General features: G+C 44.7%; 1 protein-coding gene and 2 long non-coding RNA genes across 4 annotated transcripts in view; 1 reads left to right on the top strand and 2 right to left on the bottom strand.

Annotated features, from left to right (window-relative positions):
• Window positions 1-12,731, top strand: part of bcl11ba (BAF chromatin remodeling complex subunit BCL11B a) — a 44,081-nt gene extending 31,350 nt beyond the window's left edge. For both annotated transcript variants that reach the window (XM_041972188.1, XM_041972187.1), the window contains exon 3: window positions 7,232-12,731. In XM_041972188.1, coding sequence (XP_041828122.1) covers window positions 7,232-9,234 — 2,003 coding nt within the window. In that variant the 3' untranslated portion in view covers window positions 9,235-12,731. The remainder of the gene's footprint in view (window positions 1-7,231) is intronic.
• The window catches only part of LOC121631342, a 60,343-nt gene extending 35,531 nt beyond the window's left edge, over window positions 1-24,812 (bottom strand). The window contains exon 1 of the long non-coding RNA XR_006008721.1: window positions 24,746-24,812. This is a non-coding gene — a long non-coding RNA (uncharacterized LOC121631342). The remainder of the gene's footprint in view (window positions 1-24,745) is intronic.
• On the bottom strand, window positions 13,471-14,136 carry LOC121631343. The gene is made up of 2 exons (XR_006008722.1): window positions 14,047-14,136; window positions 13,471-13,930 (listed from the first exon to the last, which is right to left on the bottom strand). It is a non-coding gene; the product is annotated as an uncharacterized LOC121631343 (long non-coding RNA).
• Window positions 24,813-25,112: the final 300 nt, after the last annotated feature.

A 25,112-nucleotide genomic window follows, 5' to 3' on the forward strand; every position in this document is an offset into this window, starting at 1 on the left:
GCTAAAGGTTAAAATGGCCTGAAAGACGGGAGCTGATCAGAGGCCAGAAAGTTGGATCTGGGATTAAATTCAGCCGTTGAGGAGCTGGATGGAAAGAGATTTTCCTTCTCATGCCGGTGTCAGGCCGAGGTGTAATGTGTCTTATTCAGACAGAGGAGGCACTGCTACATCATGCTGCTGGACGCAGCTCCAGCATGCGTGTGTGTGTGTGTGTGTGTGTGCGTTCCAGGAGACTCCCACTTGGCAGTGTCGGCTTGGCTGAGCTTTTTATGCAGGGAGGGCAGGAGGGAGAGGATTTGGATTTGGATGGGACAGGTGACGGGGAGACGTAGAGAGAGAGGGATCCAAAAATGAGCTGGAGCGCCATCCCGGTCGCATCAAGCTCATGGCAGAGCTTCTCTATTGTTGCCACGCCAACTCTTCACCTGACAAGATGTCAGTGACTCAACCTCAGCAGACAGAAACAGTTTCCACAGTTTTCCCTCTGAACACAGAGAATCTGCCTCCGTGCAAATTTAAACGTGTATATTCATGTTCATCAGCTCAGCAGATCCCTGCAGAAACAACATGGGAAAACGGTTCTGGGACATTTTGGTGGGAATAACATGGAAATGCACACGTTCCACATGTGGTTAAAAGAGAATTTACACTGGATTCCTGTTGTTACTGTGAAAATGTTCCAAACCCACGTGTTGCTCCAGTCTCAGACTGAACTTTAATCGATCAGTACGCTGATCGATGAACTTTCCATCTTCTCCTCGAGTTCGATTGACTATAAATGTTTCTCAGGAGGAAGATGTGAATTCTTTCTGCACGGCAGAACACAGCGTACGGGCGTTATCTCAGCTGCCTGCTGGGCTGCTCCAAAATAAGAGAAGTTGGATGTTTTTTATGCTAATTAAAAACCGTTGTGTCTCATATCTAGTGACCTTATATAAAGTCATTTTGAACTACTGTTGGTTTCTGGGACGTCAGCTGGCAGCCGGTGTGTGTACGTTTGACATGTGTTGTTAGGTTAACGTTAGACTGTGAAGACCAGGAAAACTTTGGCCTCTGACGTGAACACACACCGGAAGTGTGACATGTGACAGGTGTGTGTTTTTCTGCTGGATTATGAAGATGTGTGCAGATGCTCTTTCTGCCACCACACCCCTCTCACACACACACACTCTGGGGGTGTCACACATGCTCCCCAGGTGCAGTGGTGCAGGCCAGTGTGCAGGATTAGCTGGTATGCTCTGGCACTCTCTTCTGGTAATCCCTCTAATTTGTTAACAGGGCACAGAGACACACACACAAACACACACTCTGCAGCAGTTTGTTTTGGATTGCAGGACTTCCTCTTCCTCTTCTCTAATGAGCTAAATGCTCCCTCATTTGTTTAAATTCCTCCTCTCCCCTTTTCTTTTCTCATCGCGAGTGCACGGCTCGTCCACACACACCTTTGCGCGATGCTAATCCTTCGGTGGCTGGATGACATGCAGAGAAGACGGGTGAAGCTAAAGTTCAACACATGCTGGGATGAAAGGAGGCCAGAGGAAAAGAGGAAATAAAAACGAGTGCAGCTCGTGTGGATTTTTTTAAAGTCTGGAATAGTCCTGGTGCGATGGGCCGGCTCTGCTGGACACTCGCTTCGTTCCCGCCACCAGTCAGGTTCATGAACACTTCAGAGGTGTTCCGGCTCAGCTGAGACGGAAACAGACATTCCTGGAGATGGCTCTGCAGCCTCTTTGTCGTGTCTGTGTCATAAGCATGCATTCTGATAGTTTTGTACAATCTGTGAAAAAAAAGACTCCCTGACCTGTTATTCATCTATTTAACCCAAAGCTAGCTGCAGTAACATCTTCGTTAGCAGCCTGAGTGGTTTGGGTTTGGTTGTCATGGAAGTGATTAAAAAATAGATTATTTATCCGCCCCTGTTTGGAAAAGCCCTGAACTTTCCATTCAGCTTTTAGGTAAAAGGAGAAGAAGCTGCTGGATGGAAGCAGCTCTCAGGCTGACACTGCAGGGGGAGTCTGGGGTTCGCCTCCTGGTCTTCAGCCAGCAGCATCTGCGGCGAGCTGAGCCCAGAGATGACTCACATCTCCCACCAGGGCTTTGGAGTCTGGCTGGCCGGAGCCCTGAAAGCTGCGAGGAAGCCAAGCGAAGCGCTGAAGGAGCGAGGTCCTCGGGTCCGGTTCAGTCGGAGACATTTAATTAAAGCTGCTGCTCCTCTAATGATTTTTAGTTGTGAGCCAATAAATTCAATATAAAACTGTGAGCTGGGTGACTTTAAAAGGCTGAACTCAAACCACTTCACTCAAAATCAACAGACTACTTAAAGAATACTGGCAACGCGGCGCCGACTCAGATCTGCTTCTCAAACCGTCTCATTAGGTGGAGACGCAGCGAATAAACACCTCTTAATTCCCCACAAGCTACAGCATAGTTTGCTCTTCAAGCTGTGGCTGCATTCACACACACACACACACACCAGATGTGCGTGGAGGTGTTTGCTGTGAGAGTCCTCTTTGGCCACCGGCAGCTTTTAAAAACCGCATCTTAGCTGGAATCAACTCCAGCTGGCGTGAAGCAGTGTCGTCTTGCTTGTGATGCACCGCTCCATCACCGACGTGTCATAAAAAAATAAATAAAAACATGCTTGTGGTTGGACTCTCACAGCATCCCAGCAGCTGCAGGTTGGTGTACGGGCTTCTCAAACCGAAGGTCACCTCCTTCTTTCTGCTGGCCAGAAGATTAATTCTATTCAAATGGAAGGATGCAGCGTCTCCGTCAGACAAACGGTGGATAAAGGACGCGGAACTTAAAGAACAGCAGGAGGCTTCACCTGCTGATGGTGTGACTAACCTACCTGGACTGGAGATTTTATCATCTCATTTTTATCCGTTACGTGATGCAAGCGTCTTTGTTTCTGCTTTTCTTTTCGTGTGTATGTGCTGACGCTACTTTCTGGTATAAAAATCCACAGAACATGCCAGTAATGATCACTCTGAACCCAGAACAAGCTGCTGCTATGAGCGAGGTGTGAAGGTGAAGCAGCTTCCGTGCACGTGGAGGTGGAGGTGGCACCTCCCGCTCGGCCTCTGGCCACAGAAAACCAGGATCTGAGGAATAATTGGACTCAGTAACCCGACAGCAGTCGGCTGACACTCGCTGCATTCATCGCACACTTCCCCTGTAATTGTACATATCTCGTCCCTCTTCCTCCTCTTCCTCCCTCCTTCATCTCTAATAGCTGTGATTTAATTTAAGCTATTTAACCTGTAATTCCAGCAATATTTATTGAGGACTGAGGGGGAGAAAATTGGGCCATTAGCCGCCCCAGATGAATACACTGAGATGGAAATGAACGCTGCTAACTGCCGGTTGACCTCCGCACCTTTGCTTTTCTAGCCCCTCTTCCCTTTTTTATTAGCAGCAGCAGCAGTAATTACGGCAAATTGAATCATAGCGAAAACTGGAATCAGCAGGTAATGAGAGTTTGATACTGTGTGGAGGGAGGAAGAGGAGGAGGAGGAAGAGGAGGAGGAAGAGAAGGAGGAGAGATCACCTGTGGAAAGGAGGGATGGAGGGGTGAGAAAAACAAACTGAAAGATGCTTTTTTTATCTCTTAACAGCTGATTTTTGCTGAGGAAAATGTGTTAAAATGCATAATCATGTGTGTGTGTGTGTGTGTTTAGTGAAGCATTTTATCCACTTATTTAAAATAAGATTAAACATTTCAAATTCAACACTGAGCTAAATTTAAAGACAGTATTTAAAACAAGTGTAAATTATTTCCTCCATGAAAACTGCTCGATGTTTTTCATCTGCGTCGTGTGTGTGTGTTCCATGTCTGCACACACACATTTTTATCCAGATTTATAGAACCGTGCCTTTGCTTGCTTCTCCTCCATAAATCTTAATGGTTGTGGAATACGTGCACAAACTTCCCTTTTTTAGCCATAAATGGATGCAGACGTGTTTATTTACATATAAAAGCAAATCAACAAAAAACCGCGAAGAAGAAAAATTTAGACGAAAAAGAATAAAAACTCTGTCTTCTGCACACATAAACCAGAGCATCCGTCCTCACACAGGTTCACACCTACAGCACCAACAGGAAAATAAAATAACTAAAGAAACAAAAGCTTCTAATTTCTTTTATTTATTTTCTACTTTCATTTCCTCTGCTTCAGTTTCATCCTCAGATAGATTAAAAGAGAAAATAAAGGACGCGAAGAAAATCCGTCTGAAGGCTTGAGACAAGTCGGATGAGCAGAACTTTCCGGCTTCGACCTTCAGTTTTCTGGCCTGTTTGCTTATTTAGGACAAAAATGTCCACTTGCAAAAAAAAATCAGCTTTTTTCATAAATCTGCCAAACCTCCTGTTATGTTCTGGGTCAAATTTCCCATTTTAAAGCTCAGAAATAAAGCAATAGTTTAAAGTCATTTTCCATACGGGTGACGCAGTGTGAACGAGCTTCGGGTGGTCAACATGACTAGAAAAGTGCTGTATAAGTCCAGGCCATTTACCTGAAACTACATATATACATATACACATATATACTACATATGTAATCAGCATATAAAAAGAAAATGTTTTCAGTATGTACATAAATTTTTTTAGAACGTAAATTGCATGTTAAATTATTGTAATTTGAATGTAGATCTTTCATATGTAGAAGTACAAAAGTTTGAACATTTTTCTTTACCAAGAGAATCTGCTTCCTTCAACCTAAAACACGACGGCTCTAAGCATCGACTAAAACATGGCGTCAGGTCCTGATGAATGACGAGCAGGAGCGATTCAGGCTGGCGGAGCCGACCAATCAGAGCAGACGAGGCGAGGAGAGAGAAGCAGCTTCCACAGGACGCTGCAGTGGCACATCCACCCTCTTACTTTTTCCAGCCTTCCAAGCCGAGTCTGCAGCTCCGTCCATGTCTGCGTCCGTCTGCAGGCGTGCTGCAGAACACGCTAAGCCTCAGCGGGCTGAACTTCCTGCACATGCAGAACGGCAGCAAACACAAAGCTTCACGTTAACGTTTGTTCCAGTTTATCTGTCGGGGAACGCTCAGCCTGCAAGCGTCTAATGAACTCACCTTTACACACACTCACTGTAAATACTTGTAGGTCATAATTCAAACTGAGTGTGTGTGAGTGTGTGTGCAGTGAGGGGAAAGGAAAGAAATTTCCGAGTGTGTTTACTCCTTCTCCCTATAAAGCTGGGAGCTCTGTCGTCTACCAAATACAGTGATGAGCAGCTCCTTTTTTTTCATATGGAAATAGGAAATAATGTGGTGATTAAATAGAGTCGTATATTAAAGTACAGCTGACATTAGAATTAGCATAATGTGCTCTCGCCTCAGGCTGCATACTTTATTTGCCATCTGCGTTAGACTCCCTTCCCCCGGGAGGGCGCGCTCTCTCACACATACTTACACGTGCACGTGCACATGCACACTTCCCCCAAACAAAAAGCATGACCCGCTCCTTCCAGAGAAAGAGCATTATCCCACCCTCTCTCTCACACACACGAACACACACAAACTTCCCTCTGTTGTAATTTTCTAACAAATGAAAATCCCCCCTCACACACACACACACACACACACACACCTCACCATGACTCCAGCAGCAGATGAGAAGTTTGGAGAAAGATGGAGGAAGTGAAGCTTTCTGTTTTTGGAGTGTTAACGGTGTGTGTATGTGTGTGTGAAGCATGCAGAGCAAAGCTGAGATGTGGGGAGTTGTTATTTTTATTGTATGCATGTGTGTGTGTGTGAATGCGCTGTCCGCTATAATTAAGTGAAAAGGTTTTACAGGACTGTGGAGGTGAACAGCTGTTCGGCTCTCGCTGCTCCTCCTTAATGCACACACTCTCCGGCGAGCGAGGAAGACGAGCTTAATTCATAAATAATTCACATTATTAATAAATTAATTATTGAATTATAGAACAAACACTGTTTTCTGCAAGTTTTTACCCAGAAAGATGAAATAAGTTTCGTTCATTCAAATTAAACCTCACACACAGATTTTTCATTTTTCTGAGGTTCATTAATTTTCATCAGTTTTTACATTTTTATTTATAACAGAAGAAATTAATTCTGAAAAAACAGCTCGATTATTGTCGTCTCTGGGATTTTAATGTTTAAATGAATGCTGTATTTACGTGTGTGAGGTGCAGCCACACACACACACACTCACACACAGATGAATAAAGGAAACAATTAGAGCAGCATATGTGTGGCTGCAATCTGAAATGAGTGTACCAGGTCAAGAATATGAGCTTTCATCGAATAAATACGAGAGAACAAGAGCTCAATTAGCATTATCTGAGTGTGTGTTTGCACTCATGTTAGCTGTGTGTGTGTGTCCGTTAGCTTCACTGCGTGTGTGGTTATTTATGATGCTAAAACACACACATTAATCACCTGTTAGGAAAATTAAGCAGAATCCGAACTATGTTGTTTGTATTAATTTAACACAGATTCATTTATTAAACTCGTCAGATTCTTTTAAATTATTGATCACGTCGAGCCTCCAGTGAGGAAAGACTTAAAAAAATGCAAAGGTGGTTATTTGTTCAGATGAAATCATTCCAGAAATCCGGATTTTCTCTTGACATTGAATGTGCCGAGGTACGGGAGCATTCATGACCACTGATCCAAACCGCTGAGACGAGCTGGGATTGGCTGCTGTAAAATAACTCTGCACATCATCAGCGTCAGCGCGAGGTAAACTTCTAACGCTGCAGGTTCAACATATGTAAAGCAAACGCGTGCATGCACAGCTCCATGCATTTACACTCTGCATGGTTCTGGCTGGGAAGAATGGTCTGATCTTACCTGAGTTGAACTGAGCTGTGTGAGTGTCATACAGCCACACGCGCCGTAATAATTCGGCAGTTTTTAGAGAGATTCACTCTGAGCTACATGAGAGATTAAGTACCTCCTAAAACATGTATTCGGTGTGGGCCAATCCGGGGTGCCTGGGAGAATGCTTGTCAAACGTGGGATAAGGACGTCACGTTTATGTGGCATCATGATGAATGTCTTTCTAGCAGCTGGAAGTATTAGGCAGAATAATAATAAAAGCTCCTATCACACTCCAAGTTTACACACTGAAAATGAGCTGTTGTTAAAGAAAATCTACTAATAATGATCATTTATATCTTAAATAAAGTCATTTTTATTCATCTGACAAAGCAATCTGTGTGTGAGACATTAAATCTGTTCTTTGTATCTGCAGGCGGCAGAGACGAGCCCTCCAACTACATCTGCACCACCTGCAAACAGCCCTTCCCCAGCGCCTGGTTCCTGCTGCAGCACGCCCAGAACACCCATGGCATCCGCATTTATCTGGAGTCCAACCCCTCCAGCACTGCCCTCACCCCTCGACTCACCATGCCTCCACCCATGGGCAACGACTCCATCCCACAGTCCCCGCTCACCAACTTTCTGGGAGAAAACAATCCTTTCCACCTCCTGAGGATGACGGGGCCCCTGCTCCGGGAGCCACCCCCAGGCTTCGTGGAGAACCGCCTCCCCAACACGCCTCCATTTGTCAGTCCACCTCCCCGCCATCACTTGGACCCCCATCGGCTGGAACGCCTTAGCGTGGAGGAAATGGGCCTCATCTCCCAGCACCCCAGTGCCTTTGAGAGGGTGATGCGGCTAACACCGATGGCCATGGAGTCCCAGTCCATGGACTTCTCCAGACGGTTGCGTGAGCTGGCAGGGAACACTAACAGCACCACACCACCACTGTCACCCGGCAGGCCCAACCCTATGCACCGACTACTAAACCCCAACCCCTTCCAGCCGGGGCCTAAGTCGCCCTTTCTGAGCACTCCTCCTCTGCCGCCGATGCCCCCAAACAGCACCACCCCTCCTCAGACGCAGAACAAGATCAAGTCTTGTGAGTTTTGTGGGAAGACGTTCAAGTTCCAGAGCAACCTGGTGGTGCATCGACGCAGCCATACCGGGGAGAAACCGTACAAGTGCCAGCTGTGTGACCACGCCTGCTCTCAGGCCAGCAAGCTGAAGCGCCACATGAAGACCCACATGCACAAGGCCGGATCCATGACAGGCCGCTCCGATGATGGCCTGTCCACCACAAGCTCCCCAGAACCAGGCACTAGTGACGTCACTGGTGAGGGCATTAAAAACCGTGACAGGGACTTCCAGGGGGAGGGCAACGAGGAGGAAGAGGAGGAGGAGGAAGAAGAGGAACTTGAGAATGAGAGTCGACCAGAATCGAACTTCAGCATGGAGTCGGAGTTCTACCGTAACAGGGAGAACGGCTCCAAGCCTTCTTTGGAAGAGAAGTCATCACTCGTCCTTGACAAGATGGTGGACGGTGGAAGGCTCAACTCTATACAACAGTACAATAATTTGATAGTTGACAATCGTAAAAGGATGCCCTTCTCAAAGAGGGGCTCGGACAGCCTGCGGGACACTGGAGATGAGGATTCAGTGGCTGGGGAGATGGACCACCACCAGCAGGAAGAGCGGACAACCATAAATGGCCGGAACTGTGGCTCCGGCGACTCTTTCTCAGGCCTATTTCCCCGTAAGCCCACCCCCATCACCAGCCCTGCTCTGTCCAACTCCTCAAACAAGAAGATCAAGATCGAGAAGGATTTGGACATTCCGCCAGCGCCCCACATCCCTTCTGAGAACGTGTACTCCCAGTGGCTGGTGGGTTACGCTGCCTCACGCCACTTCATCAAAGACCCTTTCTTAGGCTTCACTGATTCCAGACAATCGCCCTTCGCCACCTCCTCTGAGCACTCGTCAGAGAACGGCAGCCTACGCTTCTCCACGCCGCCGGGAGACCTGCTGGACGGCGGCTTGTCCGGCCGCAGTGGCACCGCCAGCGGGGGCAGCACGCCTCACCTAGGTGGAGGCCCCGGTCCGGGTCGCCCCAGCTCCAAGGACAGCAGGAGGTGCGACACCTGCGAATACTGTGGCAAGGTGTTCAAGAACTGCAGCAACCTGACGGTGCACCGGCGCAGCCACACCGGAGAGAGGCCGTACAAGTGCGAGCTGTGCAACTACGCGTGCGCCCAGAGCTCCAAGCTCACCCGCCACATGAAGACGCACGGCCAGCTCGGTAAGGAGGTCTACCGCTGTGACATTTGCCAAATGCCCTTCAGTGTGTACAGCACTCTGGAGAAACATATGAAAAAGTGGCACGGAGAACATTTGATGACCAGTGAGGTCAAAATTGAACAAGCGGAGAGGGCCTGAAGCCGGCCCCTTGCTCTGCGCCACACCTGGATTAAAAAACAGACATAAGGGGTAGCTGGATACTTTTATATTCATTTTGGGTTAATTTAGTGTTTTTGATTAAAAAAAACTGCCAACTGAGAAAAAAAGAGTGAAAACAGAGATCTTAACAACTGAAGCTGTCTAAACTGCCTCACTTGGCATTCATTTTTAAACAATCAGTCCGTTGAGTTATAAAATATGTGGAGCCCTTAACTGTGCAATAATTTCTGTATTTATTGGAATTTGTATTTTGGCATGTACATTTTCATTAGACATTTTCTTTGTTTACATTGATTTAGCTGTTTTGTATTATTTCTTTTAGCCCACACGATATCCTGAGAGGACAGAAATCCATTTTACGTCGTTTGTTTTGGCCACTGCTTGTAGGAAATTGTATATTAAGCTAATTGTGTAATGTCTTGAAAAGATGCTGAATTCAATCTTCAATTTGAAAGCGGCGTTAACTGAGAATACTAGAGTTAGTTTATTTTGTGCGATGACATTACGCGGACAACAATCCTCTGGCATTGTAGCATGGACTGACTCTAAAACATGTCAATGTAATTGGATATGTAGCACTGAGTGTCATGACTGACAGTAAATCTCAAACGAAAGAGGATCCCAAGGTTCATAAACCCCGTCTCCTGGTGAGAGCATTCGAACCAGCCAGAGGAAACAGACTCTCCACGCGGCAGCTGCTGACTGGTACATAGTGCCAAGCTCCGACAACGCTACGACAACCCCTCGTTTCCCTCCTCTCCACACCACCTCCTCCCACTACGTTCACACACTCGTGCATAATGTTTTGCATGAAGCCATGCGATCTTTAGGCTTTCTTATTTATCAGAAGTACTTGAGCATGAAGCCATGATGAGAATGCCTAGTGGGAGACGGAGGATGGAGACACAGAGAGCACAGAGACATCTCAGGGTAAATTATACTACTTTCCTTTATTTACCCACTCACTCCTCCGCAGTCTGTTGGCAAACCGGTCAAACACAGGTCCATTTTCCTCACAGTTTAAATGTTTAAATGTTTCATCTTCAATTAAAATAAATTTTTTTTATGGTTTTTTTAAACACACGTGCACAATTGGAAGAAATTTCTGCTGATAACTTTACTGATATTTATTTTTTAAATGGAATAAAATCAGCATCCCTATGCATTTTGTGCTGAAATATATTACAATGAATATAAATGATATTAGGAGTAAATCTGGACATGCAATGTTAGTAGTTTAAGATTTAGCAAATAATAAAACCACTTTAGCAACGCTGTTTGTCTCATATATATCACCAATTCGCTTCATTTTAAATTCATTGGTTTTTCCCCTCCAGCTTCATGATGGCAGTGTGTTTTTTTTTATATTTTATTTACACAATTTATTTCCTGACGAGATAAAAAAAAAGCCACACCAAACCGGCACTTTACGTCTCCTCCATCCGACATGCAGATGGCGGCCAGAAAAAGGGGCGGAGCTTGGGATCTCCTGATGCTGAAGTGCCAGGATTGTTAGCTAAGCTTTCCCAATGCTGGCACTATAAAAATCCAGTAAATAATAATTTATTTGGGACAGTTTTTGTGCTGCCATTCAATTTGACATGAGTGTGCCTTGAATAACGATCTTCCTATTTATTGTCTCAGACAAATGCAACACTTTTTATGAAGCATCAATTTGAAAACGAGGGAAAAATAAATAAAAACTGCGTTTAATGTGTAATTTGACTTTGACAGAAATAATGAATAAAAGGAAATTACCCAGCACAATATTAATGTGTCTGTGTGTGTATATATGTATGCATATGTACATATAAAGGCACAAACTTATATATAGATCTATAATAAATTTCTCACTCACATGGACGCGAGTTTGTCCCAAAAGAAAAAATTCCAGGAGTGAAGGAAGAGGCTGGACAAAAATCAGGAAACCGCAGAAACTAGAGCAGAATTTAGTGCACTCTGTCTTAAATACGTTTACAGTATTGATACAAGTACAAAGGGTGAAAATATTTGTGTGTGTGTGTGTGTGTGTGTGTTTTAACTTTTTTTTCAGGTTTGCTTTTAAACTTTTTCTGAACGCCGAAGTGGCAGCGTGTACATTTTTTTATGATTTTTTTGTGACGGGTTTTAGTATATATATAAATATATATAAATATATATGACATTTTTCTTGTTTACTGTAAAAGTATAGCAGTATTTGTAATATTGGAGAATGCCTGGGCATTTCATAAAAATATAAAAAATGCTGTTTTTTATTTTTGTTATTTTTATTTTGCAGTCCAATTTAAATTGTGGGTCTCTTAAACGTTTCTTTTATCAATGTAACTGTAAAAGTCTTCAGTTTTAGTAACTTTTCTTCTGCCTTGGGTGTAACGAAATAAAAAATAAAGAGCTGAAAAAAATGACTGGGCTGTAACAAACTTGGATTGGGTGGTTTTGGGGGCTTTTGAGGGTTTTGGGGGACCTGGTTTCTGGATGCAGGGTGGAGCCTTGGTTCTGGTTTTCAGAAAAAACACTGAATCCTGACTTGTATCTATTTTTTCTTCTTCTGGAATGGATTATTCTTCGTGGATGGTTTGAAATACGTGTTTAGGCCACTTGCTGTCTTTCCTACGGAGCTTTTCTAACTTGTAGGCTGTTTGCATCCCTCGTGGATCTGGTACTCTGAGTACCTTGTTGCTCTTATCTGGGTGCAGGGGGAGGAAGGTGACTTTATTCCAATCCAACTCACCGGCTGCCACAATCTGTTTGTCCAAACAGAACCTGATCACTTTGTACTGTTCTAATGACTCATGCTGTACAGAATGGGATGAATTAAAGGTTGTTAAACAGCCTTTTAGGGACAAAATCACAACTTGATGTTTTGTTTTTCTCCATTGGATGTACATAGTTTTCTATGACGACGCTGTTTTTATTTTGTTTGTGATTTCTAGCCCGCCTCCATGTGGGGGGGCGGGTGGGGTTTTCTGTTTTCAAGCCTCACCTGCATGAGAGCAGAGCACAAATACAAGCTGTTAAAAATGTCCTCCGTGTGTCTCCTTTTGTTCTTGGAGCTGGTTTGACAGAAAGGGACTACGGAAACATCTCAACACAGAAGTCTTCTCATGCACTTCGGTCATTTGTCAAGTTCTGAGAAGATGGAGGCAGAACGTTTAACTGCTGCTGGACTGGACCACAGGAACCACCATCACATGAACACCTGCCAGATGATCCCATAAAACGTCCAACTGCTTTCATCTTTCCACGAAGCAGCAGCGGGATAAACACGTTTCTGTTATCTCAGGATGTTTGGACGCAGAGGGGAGGGGCTGGGGGCGGGGCTTATTGGCGCACAGTGTGATGCTGTTTGTGATGTGGCTTTATTTGAAAACATCAACGAACTCTCGTAGGCTGCAGCGTGTGTTCTCTATGATGTAACTGAGGTACAGCTGGTGGATTTCATTGGCTGGTTCCAGTAAACATGACGTTCAGACTCACACTGTCTACCTCTCCTTATTAAGTGTATCTTCCACAAAACACACACACACACACACACACACACACACACAACAATAACAGCAGCAGAACACAGAGGAGCGCTGGCCTCTTTACATCTTCTTCTCTTATACCAACTCATGCACATGTAGGGTACACATATTTTCAGAATTTTAATACATTTAATTCCTCCTTGAAATATTTTCGTTGATTCACAAACTCGTATAAAACTTTGAAGTATTTAAAATTTTCCACTTATTCCTTGGTGATTCAGCGAATCTGAACGCATCATCAAGCACCTTCAACCACGTTAACGTCAGTAGATAACAGCAGGGTATGTTCATTTACTACAGCTGCAATCCAGCTGCATGTAAACCCAAAATCTTCAGGTTGAACTAAAAGGCATCAGAAACGGTTTCCTGTCTCAGTAAATTTGCTTCATTCGCCCTGAAACCGAATGAATTAATGCAAAACTACGTCTCGATTCTCTCTGAGCGTCTTGGAATATCTTCAACCTCTGAAACATAATCATCACCCTCAATAAACCTTCCTCTGTCCCACTCGCTGCTCTGACTGATCACCAGGAACAAAGAGGCGTCAGCGATGCTTGTTAATGTTCAGACTCCATACTTTCCAAAAAGCACAGTAAATAAATAAGCTGATAATTAGAGGATTCAAAGGCAGACGGGGAGTCTGTGGTCAGCTGAAGGGCACATTTTTCTATTAAAATGACACCAAAAGGACGAGAAGGAATCATTTATTGTTTTTAATCTCATGAAGCTGCAGCATTTCCTGTAAAAATATGGAAATCTCCATCACATCCGCACCGTCTCTACGGCGTCTCCGACTGCACCCTGAAATAAGGTCGTTCACTTTTTCATCACCTGCTTCTGTTTTCCCCTCAAATTTTCACTTAATTTCATCCTTCCATTTCCACAGCAGAGAGAGAGAGAGCATGGAAAAAAAAGAAATCCAGACCCACAATTAGTCCGAGGGAGGCGTGAGTGTGGAGTCGGACGGACCCGGGGAGTTTTCATTTGGCTTGAGTTTCAAGGCAAATGGGTAATTAAGGCTTTTCCCTGGCCGGCCCGCACTTTGAAGTCCCCTACAGGGGGGATTATCCAAGCCAAGAGAAAGACAGTGGAAGAGAAGTAATGAGACCCAGTAAGAGGGGAAGAAACTGAGAAGCAGGGAGTGAAGCCTGGATGAGGAAACAGATTAAAAATCTAATCATTTATTAGGAAAAGGCAGATATATGTTGAACACACCAGACATTAGATACTGATGCTCATTTTTACTGTTTGCTACAACACTCACCATCCACTTCATCAACTCCACCTGTTCCACTTCCTGTTAACACCAACATCTAAACAGCCAATCACACGGCAGCATGTAGACCTGCTGGAGTTCAAACTGAGCATCAGAATGAGGAAGAAAGAGGATTTAAGAGACTTTGAACGTTTCATGGTTGCTGGTCTGACTGGGATTTTCACCCACAACCATCTCCAGGGTTTCCAGAGATGGTCTGAAGAAGAGAAAACATCCAGAGCAGCAGTTGTCTGGACCAGGATGCAGCAGAAGACACACCGTGTGCCTCCTGCCAGCTAAGAATAGGAAACTGAGGCTACAGTTCACACACACTCACCAACACTGGACAATAGAAGATGGAGAAACGTTGCTGGTCTGATGAGTCTCCATTTCAGCTCCACATTCAGATGCTCGGCTCAGAATCTGCTGGAAACATCATGAAAACATGGATCCATCCTGACTTGGATCAACGGATCTCCTTCCCCTTCAGGCTGAGTATTGTTGCTGACCATGTCCATCCCTTTATGACCACAGGGGAGCATCTTCTGATGCTACTTCCAGCAGGATAATGCACCATGTCACAAAGCTCAGATCATCTCCACCTGCTTTCTAGAACATGATGATGAGTTCACTGGACTCCAACGGCCTCCACAGCCACCAGATCTCAGTCCAGTAGAGGTCCTGATGAAGAGGGCGACCCGGTACTAGAAGGTGGTTCTGATAATGTGGAGGGTGGGTGTAAATGAAACTGTTGACAAATACAAATACAATAAGGTTGTTATTCACGTGCCACCCGGTTGCACCACTGGTTGTCCATAAACATCGTAGCTTTGTAATGTAAAACTGGGGGACGTCCCATGATGCACCGGGCTCCTCTATGCTGGGGGACGTCCCATGATGCACCGGGCTCCTCTATGCTGGGGGACGTCCCATGATGCACCGGGCTCCTCTATGCTGGGGGACGTCCCATGATGCACCGGGCTCCTCTCTGCTGGGGGACTCCCATGATGCACCGGGCTCCTCTCTGCTGGGGGACTCCCATGATGCACCGGGCTCCTCTCTGCTGGGGGACGTCCCATGATGCACCGGGCTCCTCTCTGCTGGGGGACTCCCATGATGCACCGGGCTCCTCTCTGCTGGGGGACGTCCCATGATGCACCAGGCTCCTCTCTGCTGGGGGACTCCCATGATGCACCGGGCTCCTCTATGCTGGGGGATGTCCCATGATGCACCGGGCTCCTCTATGCTGGGGGATGTCCCATGATGCACCGGGCTCCTCTATGCTGGGGGACGTCCCATGATGCACCGGGCTCCTCTCTGCTGGGGGACTCCCATGATCTACCGGGCTCCTCTCTGCTGGGGGACGTCCCATGATGCACCGGGCTCCTCTCTGCTGGGGGACTCCCATGATGCACCGGGCTCCTCTCAACTGGACTGGGAACTTTTCCAGTTCTGGTTGGGATAGCGGTTTTTCTCTCCACTGTCTCCTCTTGGACGGAGGATGGAGGACTGAATCAAAGAGAAGATCTGATCCAATCCGTGGGCTTCCTAAACTAGATCCTTACTTTCATGAACAGAGTTCTTATAAATTGTACTACTGCGGATCCCAGAATGTGTCTTGATTATAATCTGATTCAAAGCAACTGTAATGAACGGGATTGAATCGGACCGTCTGTTAACGTGACTCCGGATGAATGAAGCCGAATCTCAACTAATCCAGAAAACGCAGCCTGAAACCAACACAGCTAAACATAAAAGTTGTTAAACTGGTCGAAGACGCTGCAACAAACATTTTCTCTGTTTTCTGACATTTTTTAACCAGATTTTTTAAACAAATGAAATATGAGGATAATAATTTAGTTCCAGCCACAGAAACATCCAATATTCAACAAAACGTTATCAGAAGGCTTTACAGAGTTTTATTAGTCAGAACCAAGCTGGACCACAGCCTCTCTGTCAGTATCCTCGTCATCTCATCCTCATCATCATCACTGCACCCTGATCATATTACTGACTAAATGTGTGTGAGAGTGTGTGTTTTGGGGGAATTAAGTCAGACAGACACCTCTGGTTATTCAGAGGGATGGAATTATTTCAAGACCCTGACTGGCTGTCAGTGCTCGCTGCGCCTCCTTCCTCCTCGTTAGAAAAAAAAAAGAAAAGCAACTTCAAATGATTTAAGCTGCTGGTCGTCAGAGCCAAAGCCACACTGTTGACAGGTACAGTAGGGTCTTAAGCCTTCCAGATCAACGCCGCTATTCTCCCCGACAAAATCCCCCCGCGGGGCTCCTCCCAGATTGGATGGCAGAGGCATGACGGGGGAGGTGGAGGGGGGAGAAGGAAGAGAGAAGGGTCAGAGAGGTGCTGCAGCCGGGAGGTGAGGACGGGAAGGCTGGCTCCGGCCGTTCCATCGTGGGAGAGGAGTCCCTCAGCGTGGCGGTAATTATTAACATTATCATTCAGCAGGCTTGTCCCTGTCCAACTGATTGGCACGCTTGTTTCATGCCTCCTTCTATCGTTCTCCTCGAGTTTCCCCTGCAAAACGGCTCAAATGTGAGGCAGACACATCCTCTTCACGCCCGTCTGTAAATAAAGCTTTAAAACGCTCCATATGGGAAGTGACTCCACTCACAGCGTTGCTTTGTTTCTCTTTGATTCTGCACATTGTTCCCACACAAAGCCTCATACTGCTCTTTCTGGGATAAATACTCCTCGGCTATCGATTGATTTCCACTCATAACCGCAGCCACTTTACACAAATGCAGTTTGCTATTATCTGAGAGAATCAAAGCCTGGTTTGTGGGAGAAAACAAAGTCAACGTGATGAGGATTTCTGTAACAAACTTCAGTCTGAGGCATCGCGTACATTTTATTCCGCTTTCAATGCAAGTGGAGTGACAAGCAGGGCGAGTTGTTTAAAAGAGGAGATAGGACTGCGTTAGCGCTGGAGTCCTGAAGGCGCTGTATGAGAGGTATGCAGCTTCTTTTTGATATTCAGATTTGCCTGCCTACACACAGCATTATGACACATTTGGATGATCGCATTGTGGGATTAACGGGCCTGCCTTGTCATTTTCAACAACAATGCCACGATTTAGGGATGCTATTTCTCACACGGCGCTCCGCATTAACGCCGGCCCAAAGATTTACATAAATCTTTGTCTTAACATGAAAGCAGAGAGGGTCTTGAGACAATGAAGTTAAGCTTTGGAAATGAGAGAGGAGAGGAAGGCGAGCCGTCACCGAGCGTTGGTGGTGGAAGGATGAAGGGATGGGAGGGAGAGAGGAAAGTTTTAGGATAAATCAACCGGTAGTCATGCTGATTTGAAGAAGCACTGCCTCCTCCCATCCTCCATATGGTAGAAATAATTTTTAGAGAAGGGAAGGAGGAGTGAAATTTGCATTTCCGTAGCTGGAAGCAGTTGCGGAGGTTAGACAAATGGAAGCAAAAGGTGATGAATGCATGTGTGATTTGGTTCTGCACGGCTGAATGAAAGGCCTCTTCTTCACCATAGAAACTCTACCCCCCCACCCGTCCTCTAATCTCCTGGCCTGCAGCAGTCATTGGGAAAAGTGCCCTAGATTGTTGCGCCTCCCCCTTCGCTTTGATTGGATTCATCCTGGCTGATTGAGAATCTGCTTACATTAAAGCCAGCGAGAACACAGATAAGATCAGATAGATCTGACCACTGAAGGCAATTTTTTTGGCTTTGAAATACAGAGGAGGTTACGGGGAAAAACAGAGATTATAGGCCAAGAGAGACGGCGAGGGAGAGGTGAAGCATGATTGACACTATCAGCAGCATTATCGCTATGCTCCAGCCTTGTTTCATAGCCTTTATTTCACACACGGACCATCGTTACAAAGAGGAGTGAAGACGGAGTTTGCTTTTTACTTTAAAAAGCAAAGCCAGAAGGTTGGATGTCAGCCGATGTTAGCTCTGGGAGCTTTAATCTTTCACCGAAAGCAAAACAATATATAAATAAATGAGAACATCACCCAGTTTTTCATGCCTCTCTGGATCCAGCAGAAACTCCTGAAATACATTTCTCTTCTTTAGAGGAAATATTTGGGAATCTGAAGCGACTACACCTTAAAACCAACATAACACTAGTCTGTTACTGTGTGTGAGGCAGCGTCAGTCTGAAAAGGTCATTTACTGACCCGTTCAGACTTGTGTACGAAGTCACAGCAATTACTTCACAATGTGGAAAACAGAGGTTTAAAAAGGTTTAATCCTCCACATGCTTCTCAGTCACTGTGTCTGGTTTAAGTCTGGAGTTAAAAGATCATCGACCATAAACTCACCGTCCACCTGCTCCACTTCCTGTTTACACAAATATCCAACCAGCCAATCACACGGCAGCATGTAGACGACCTGCTGGAGTTCAAACTGAGCATCAGAATGAGGAAGAAAGGGGATTTAAGACACTGTGAACGTGGCATGGTTGTTGGTCTGAGTATTTACTGGGATTTTCACACACAACCATCTCCAGGGTTTCCAGAGATGGTCTGAAGAAGAGAAAACATCCAGCTGCAGAGGTCAGAGGAGAATGGGCAGACTGGTTGGAGACGATGGAAAGGCAACAGGAAGTCAGTTTTAGTGTGTGGAATTTCTGAAAGTTGGGAAAACTTAAGCTGTGATTGTGTTGAACCAGAAACTAAATCAAATCAAATTTCAAATCAAACTTTCTCTTTCCTGACTGGTTTAATCTTCGAATCGAGTTTCTACGTGAAGCTATGCCTGAGATATATGGCTTAAAAAAGGGCTTGTTTGTTCTCTTTTAATCTAAATCCAATTATTTTCTTTTGGAAAAACAGCTGCGTTTTTTGTGGCTGTCATATTATCCTGATCAAGTCATGCAGTTTGATGTATTTTTGGTGGAGTTTTCTTAAAACTGAGCAGAAATCCATGATGGAAACAAAAGAGAAGGATTAAGTCTGACTAGTTGGAATACCAGGGTCTGCAGAACCACATCTCTGAACACACAACACGTCCAGCCTGGAAGCAGATGGACCAGGATGCAGCAGAAGACACACCGGGTGCCTCCTGCCAGCTAAGAACATGAAACTGAGGCTACAATTCACACACACTCACCAACACTGGACAATAGAAGATGGAGAAACGTTGCTGGTCTGATGAGTCTCCATTTCAGCTCCACATTCAGATGCTCGGCTCAGAATCTGCTGGAAACATCATGAAAACATGGATCCATCCTGCCTTGGATCAACGCTTCAGGCTGCTGCTGGTGTAATGGTGGGGGGAGTATTGTTGCTGACCATGTCCATCCCTTTATGACCACAGTGGAGCATCTTCTGATGCTACGTCCAGCAGGATAATGCACCATGTCACAAAGCTCAGTCAGCAGGAAAGCTTGTGGAAGAACCTCGAGGTAAGACTACTTTATTAGAGGCCGCATTAAGACATTTTTATTTTCTCGTCTCTACGCTTTTCTTTTACATGCACACACCATCTAACATCAGCTGTCACCTCTTTTTCCTTTTTTCAGGCCTGTCTGTCTCCTTTAGATTACTTCTTTCTATCATTTGGCATTATTTCTGTCTCACTCTTCCTCTGTCTCCCCTAATCTCTCTCACCCATCTCCATCCTACCTACCTCCGTGTAGAAGACATCTTCCCTCCCGGTCCTACACCCCCCTCATCCCTCCAACCTTCCCAACTCCAGCCTTCCGGTGGTAATAAAATACACTAATGGAGTTAAAGTGACGTCCCACCTTGAACCAGCAGGGAGGTTATTTACATCAGGTGATGGAGGAGGGGGTGGGAGCTGGGCAGTGGTGATTGGCTGCCTCGATCAGTCAGCCACGACAGGCTGAGCGAGACTCATCAGATAAAGGAGAGCAAAGGAGATGATGTTCACCAGAATCCCTCTTTTATTCGCCATCCTCCTTTTCTCATGAATCCTTTTGTTATTCTTTCTTTTTCATGTTTTTCCATGTTCTTTTTTATACCATGATGCAGACAGCGATCTCCATGACGACCGGATCTGGATCCAGGACGGAGAATGTCTGTGTTCAGGTTTATGAAAACTAACTTCCCATTTAAAAACTGCACTGATTGACCCAACGATGGCGCTCTGATTAAATGTCAATGTTTTCACGGCATTATCTCACACTGCTGCGTAGTTTCTGATAAAACGAGGGCTGATGGGGTATTTTGCAGCAGACTGATTGGCCTGGCAGGAGGTGTCTGAGTTAAAAGGTCAAAATTTCAAACTCCAGGCCGGAAATGTTCAGCCACAGGTCTGGTTTGGAGACACGTAACTTCGGGGTGTTGCTGATTGGCCTGCAGAGCATCCACATCACCAGGCAAAATGAAGGTCATTAAAGCACAAATATGGTGATATAAAGATATATTTACACAAGTGTGGTATGGATGAATCCCTGCTCATTGTGAGCTCAATAAAAGGAATAAAGAAGCAGATGAAAGCTAGTGATGGAAACTACAGAGTGCTGACCTACAAGACAACGAGTGACGCTCACTCCTGCGGAGATGAGAAAGCCTCGTCATAATCCACTTTACCTGCTCGCCCACAAACACAAACAAGCAGAGATTTTCAGCATCAGTGTCCCTGGATAATCCTAGACCCTGGACCCTCTTGTACGGACACATTTAGTCTACCCAGTTATCACCAAAATAACGACTCTGTAGGGTGCCCAAACATTTGCATATTCCACAAATAATGCTGCATAAAACTCTAGAGTCTCGGTACACTGTAAAATCTGACCAGTTGGCTTTACTTAACAAACTTGTTGCCTCAAAAAAGAGTTTTAGTTAATTTAGTGGTTGAGTAGAATTCAGTAAAAAGGTTTTAGATGGTCAAACTTTACGAACGTGATCGATTTAACTTTGCTGTGAGTTCATGAGATTGTGGAAGAAACTTGATAAATTTCACATGAATTAGAAGCAACGTTTGACAAAATGTTTTTATTTCAACACACGAGTCCATCTTAGTTAAAGTAACTGGCTTGTTGTGGGCGGGGTTTCTACTCTAAGGTCAGACCAGGTGCAGCAGCTACCTGGATTACTGCTTTCACACAGCGATGACCAGCAGCAGTCACACGACCCTGCATCAAGTAAAAATCCTTTATTTTCAGGTGTTGTCTTTACACTGAAACGCTGGTGGAAGGTGGATTTTTGCTGATATGAGGTCAATATGACGACAGAACACGTTCCCTGTCTGTTCAGCTGAGAACTGGTTTCCTCACACCAGAAGACCAGGAGCCTCATTTATAAACAGCACGTAACAAAGCAAACTACAGAAAAGAAATGCTGCACTTCTACTTCCAGATTTATAAAAGCGAGCACGCACACGTCCTCCACCTGTTACCGTTTATAAACCAGAACCAACTCTAAAGCGGCGCAGGTGAGGGACACCTTGCCCCGCCCACATGGTGGCTATAAAAGGTCAGGTGGACGCCTGTAATACATATTCATCACTTCATTTCCATGACGACTTGGGAGGGAAAAAGAGGGAAGAAGTGGAATATTTTGGGGTGTGAGACAGAGATCCTGACGGACCACGTTGGAAAAGGTGAAAATGTTACCTGGTGGACACGGCGTGGACGTTACTGGTGTCAGAAAGACAGAATAGTGGCAGCAGGTGGAGACGCTGTCATCACAGAGTCAGAAGGAAGAAACACCAGAGACATCTGAACGTACGGATGGATGTCTCAGTCGGTAGAACATCAGTCCACCATGCGGGAGATGGAAGTTCGAATCCCACAGGGTAAAACAGTAACACCTTCCAGGTGGGACCTTCAGTAAGACGCTGCAGCCCACAGTAGATCGTTGTGGAGAAAAGCTGCTAGATGACAGTAATGATGCCGGTAATGTGGTCTTTGGTTTTAAATATAAAATAAACATGTACAGATAATTTGAGACTGGTAGCAGTTTATTTAGTGTTATAATATTTCTTCATAGTTCCTGGGTGCTCCAGCTGGGTGGGCGGGGCTGCAACTGTGGGTGGAGAGGGTGAGGCCAGAGACTCCACCCACCATCGCAGCAGCCATGTCCTCAGAGGAAGTCCTGCAGGTGCAGAGGGAACCATCACCGCTATTATCCAGGTGGACAAGGAGTTGTGGGAAATAAAGAGCGTGTGGACAGAAATGAGGACAACAGTGTAAGAATAAATAAAGGAAATCCTCCTCTTGTGTGTTTCGTTAGCGTAGCATCACTTCTAGACCTCCAGCCTCCAGTCTGGTCCCGCTCTGCTGGAATGAAGGACCAAAGCTACTTTCCACACTGATGCTACATGCTGGCAGCAGACTGGCTCCTCATCGTTTCCTGGTTTTATTTTGGACCGGTGGTGTTGCCGTTTCCCGTCTTGCTAGATTTTGTGCGTACGCCTGGGTCTGAGTTGCCGTGGAGGTAGAAACATTCTCCTGTGTCAAGTTTGGTTTTTATAAATCCTTAAAGGTGACTATATATTTGGCGTACGCCAGTTTTTATTCCTATGCCAGCTTTAGAAATGAGGCCCCTGGAGAGCACCATGGGAAGAACAGAGAAGAAAACTGAAGAGAAAATTTGAGACATGTTAACTTGGACGACTGGAAAATGGACATTTTAGATTTTTTTTTTTTTAACTTTTTTCTGAATTACTGATTACTGATAAACCAAAGCAGTAAATCATCAAACCAAAAACCTACTTTTAAAAAGTATTGTGTAATTTAAACTGTTACTAATGTGCCAGAGTAAAAGTTTCCTGCAGGGAATTATCTCTAATTTGTTGATAATAGAAGTGAACAGCATTGTGGGAAATCCTGCTTCCATTACCATTCTTCTACTTGTCTTGATTCAACATAAGTACGCTCATTTTTTCAACATTTTGTCCCACAAAGTTGATATTACTTATTTAAGATTGGTATTATTAACAACTACATTAACATTCAGTAGCGCTGGGCAACAATTTAAGTCTTTAATCGTGATTAATCGCATGAAATGTTATCATAGTGTTACGTGCAAAATGTCATTTTTCTCTAAAATCAGGCCTGCTGCTATATGAAGAAATTACAGTAAATTTTGGTTTACAAACACTACAGTGGCTCTTTAGCAGCATTTTTCTCTTTAAACAGCAACAGTTAAAATATTTCTTTATATAAAACCAAATATTTATGAGAAAGAAGGATGAAATGTTCAGGATTTACTAACTAAAAGGTAAAAAGTCAGCAGGATGAATTTAAAGCTGTGAAGCTGCTTCCTTCTAAACACAGAAGGAACAATATGTGATGAATATCAGCATCAGGTGAACAGACAGAAAGCAGGATGAGAATCTCACAGCTTCTAGATGGTGAGGAGAGAGAAATATTCACAATATGCACAATAACTTCCATCCATGCAGCTTCACTGCTTCATTATCCACATTTCTGGATATAAATTCTCTAAACTTTCATTCTTAGCTTGACTGTTTAGCTTCACCTCTGCACCTGCAGCCTCCGCTACCGGGAGTTAAGGGTTAACATCTCGTTTCCGGGTGTAGCGTCAGGTCTGTAGATGTAACTATAAACATGTGTGGTATCCACAGAAAGTCCAGAATCTCAGCTACCAGCTCAGTAAAACCATTTCTATCACCAACACACACAGTTAAGACAACAATAATTAAAAGACCAGGTACACAAAGTCTGAAATCACATGTAAACACAGATGATGTTTCCCCATGAACACGAACAAACGACTCCTCTACTGAAAGCTCACATCTCACAGATTCCACAGCTGGAAGTTTCATCTTAATATGACCAAGATTCACCGAACCAGAGGCAGAAGAAGACCCGAGTTATGCTTCACGCTTGTAAAACATGGTCAGAAAATGTCTCACTTTTGCTGTCTGGCCTCAACACTCATATCTACCAGGATAAAACTGCAGTTAATTTAAAAAACAAAAAATGTTTCTCATTGTCTTTTTGGAGCATTTTTCCATCCAAAAATAACAATGTTCGACCATCTGCATGGGTTTAGCCGGACAAAGAAAAATGTTGGTTCTTCTTCTTTCCTAAGTTCCAGACAGAAAACATCTCTTCATGTGGTGGTTTTGCTCCACTCTTACAAATGATGCCATGGCCGATCCTTAGTGTAGCACATTAAATTATACAATATCAAATCAATCACAGTTCAGGGGTAAAGTAATAACATCTAGTAAACAAAACACAGAAATCTTGGTTTCATCCCTGAGCTCATTAACTACTGTTGCACATTTTTGTAATTAAAGCTACAACTGTTCTGCACAAACAATTAACACTTCCTTTCTAACCTGTAATTACTGTGAAACATCACGAAATGACATTTAAACAGTAATTGTGCATTTTTTAAAAGAAAACTTTTATTTTGAATGTAACCGGAAACTGTTCCATTTTATTGTGAAGGTCTACCGGAAAGTCCCTACCACCGCTGTTGGCTACTCTACCCCGGTAAACGCGGGCTGTACAATCGTTAGCCTCTGTACGTTAGCGTGAGCTAAGCTTGTGTTAATGTCCTCTTGTTACAATCCAGTAAGCAAAGCACTCGGTACACTTTAACATGGTGCGGAAGCATCATTAGCTCGCTAGCGTTAGCTTGCTTGACCCCGTACGCGGTACTCACGGCCTCTTTTACAAGTACACTTGAGTCACAGTGACGGCCAACACATCCCCTGCATTCACACACTGTACAACTTTATAAGTTCACTTTGATTGTGATTTCGTGGCTGCTCACCTGTCGTAACAACGATGAGACATGTAGTAGCTGCTTCTCGTGTGCTGCTGTGTTACATGCATGATGCATCTGCCTGACAACTCACTCTACTGGTGTCGTAGCGTCAGCTCACGGTACCATCCGCACACAGCGCCCTCTGTTGACCAAATGTTTAACCACATTTCCAACATTAGCCAAATCATACAGCGAATCAAGTTAATTTCTAATGCGCTCATCAAAACAAGTTTAAACAAGGAGTAAGATATTTAAAAAGGTCTGTTCAGTCTCTATAAACGCAGTACCACAGTTGGACACGGGAGGACAAAGAGAAGACAGAATAATGAATGAGCTGTGATTGGCTGGTGTTGGACCGAGAAAAGAAAAATGT

This window comes from Melanotaenia boesemani, chromosome 20 (assembly GCF_017639745.1).
Source record: "Melanotaenia boesemani isolate fMelBoe1 chromosome 20, fMelBoe1.pri, whole genome shotgun sequence".
NCBI lineage: Eukaryota > Metazoa > Chordata > Actinopteri > Atheriniformes > Melanotaeniidae > Melanotaenia > Melanotaenia boesemani.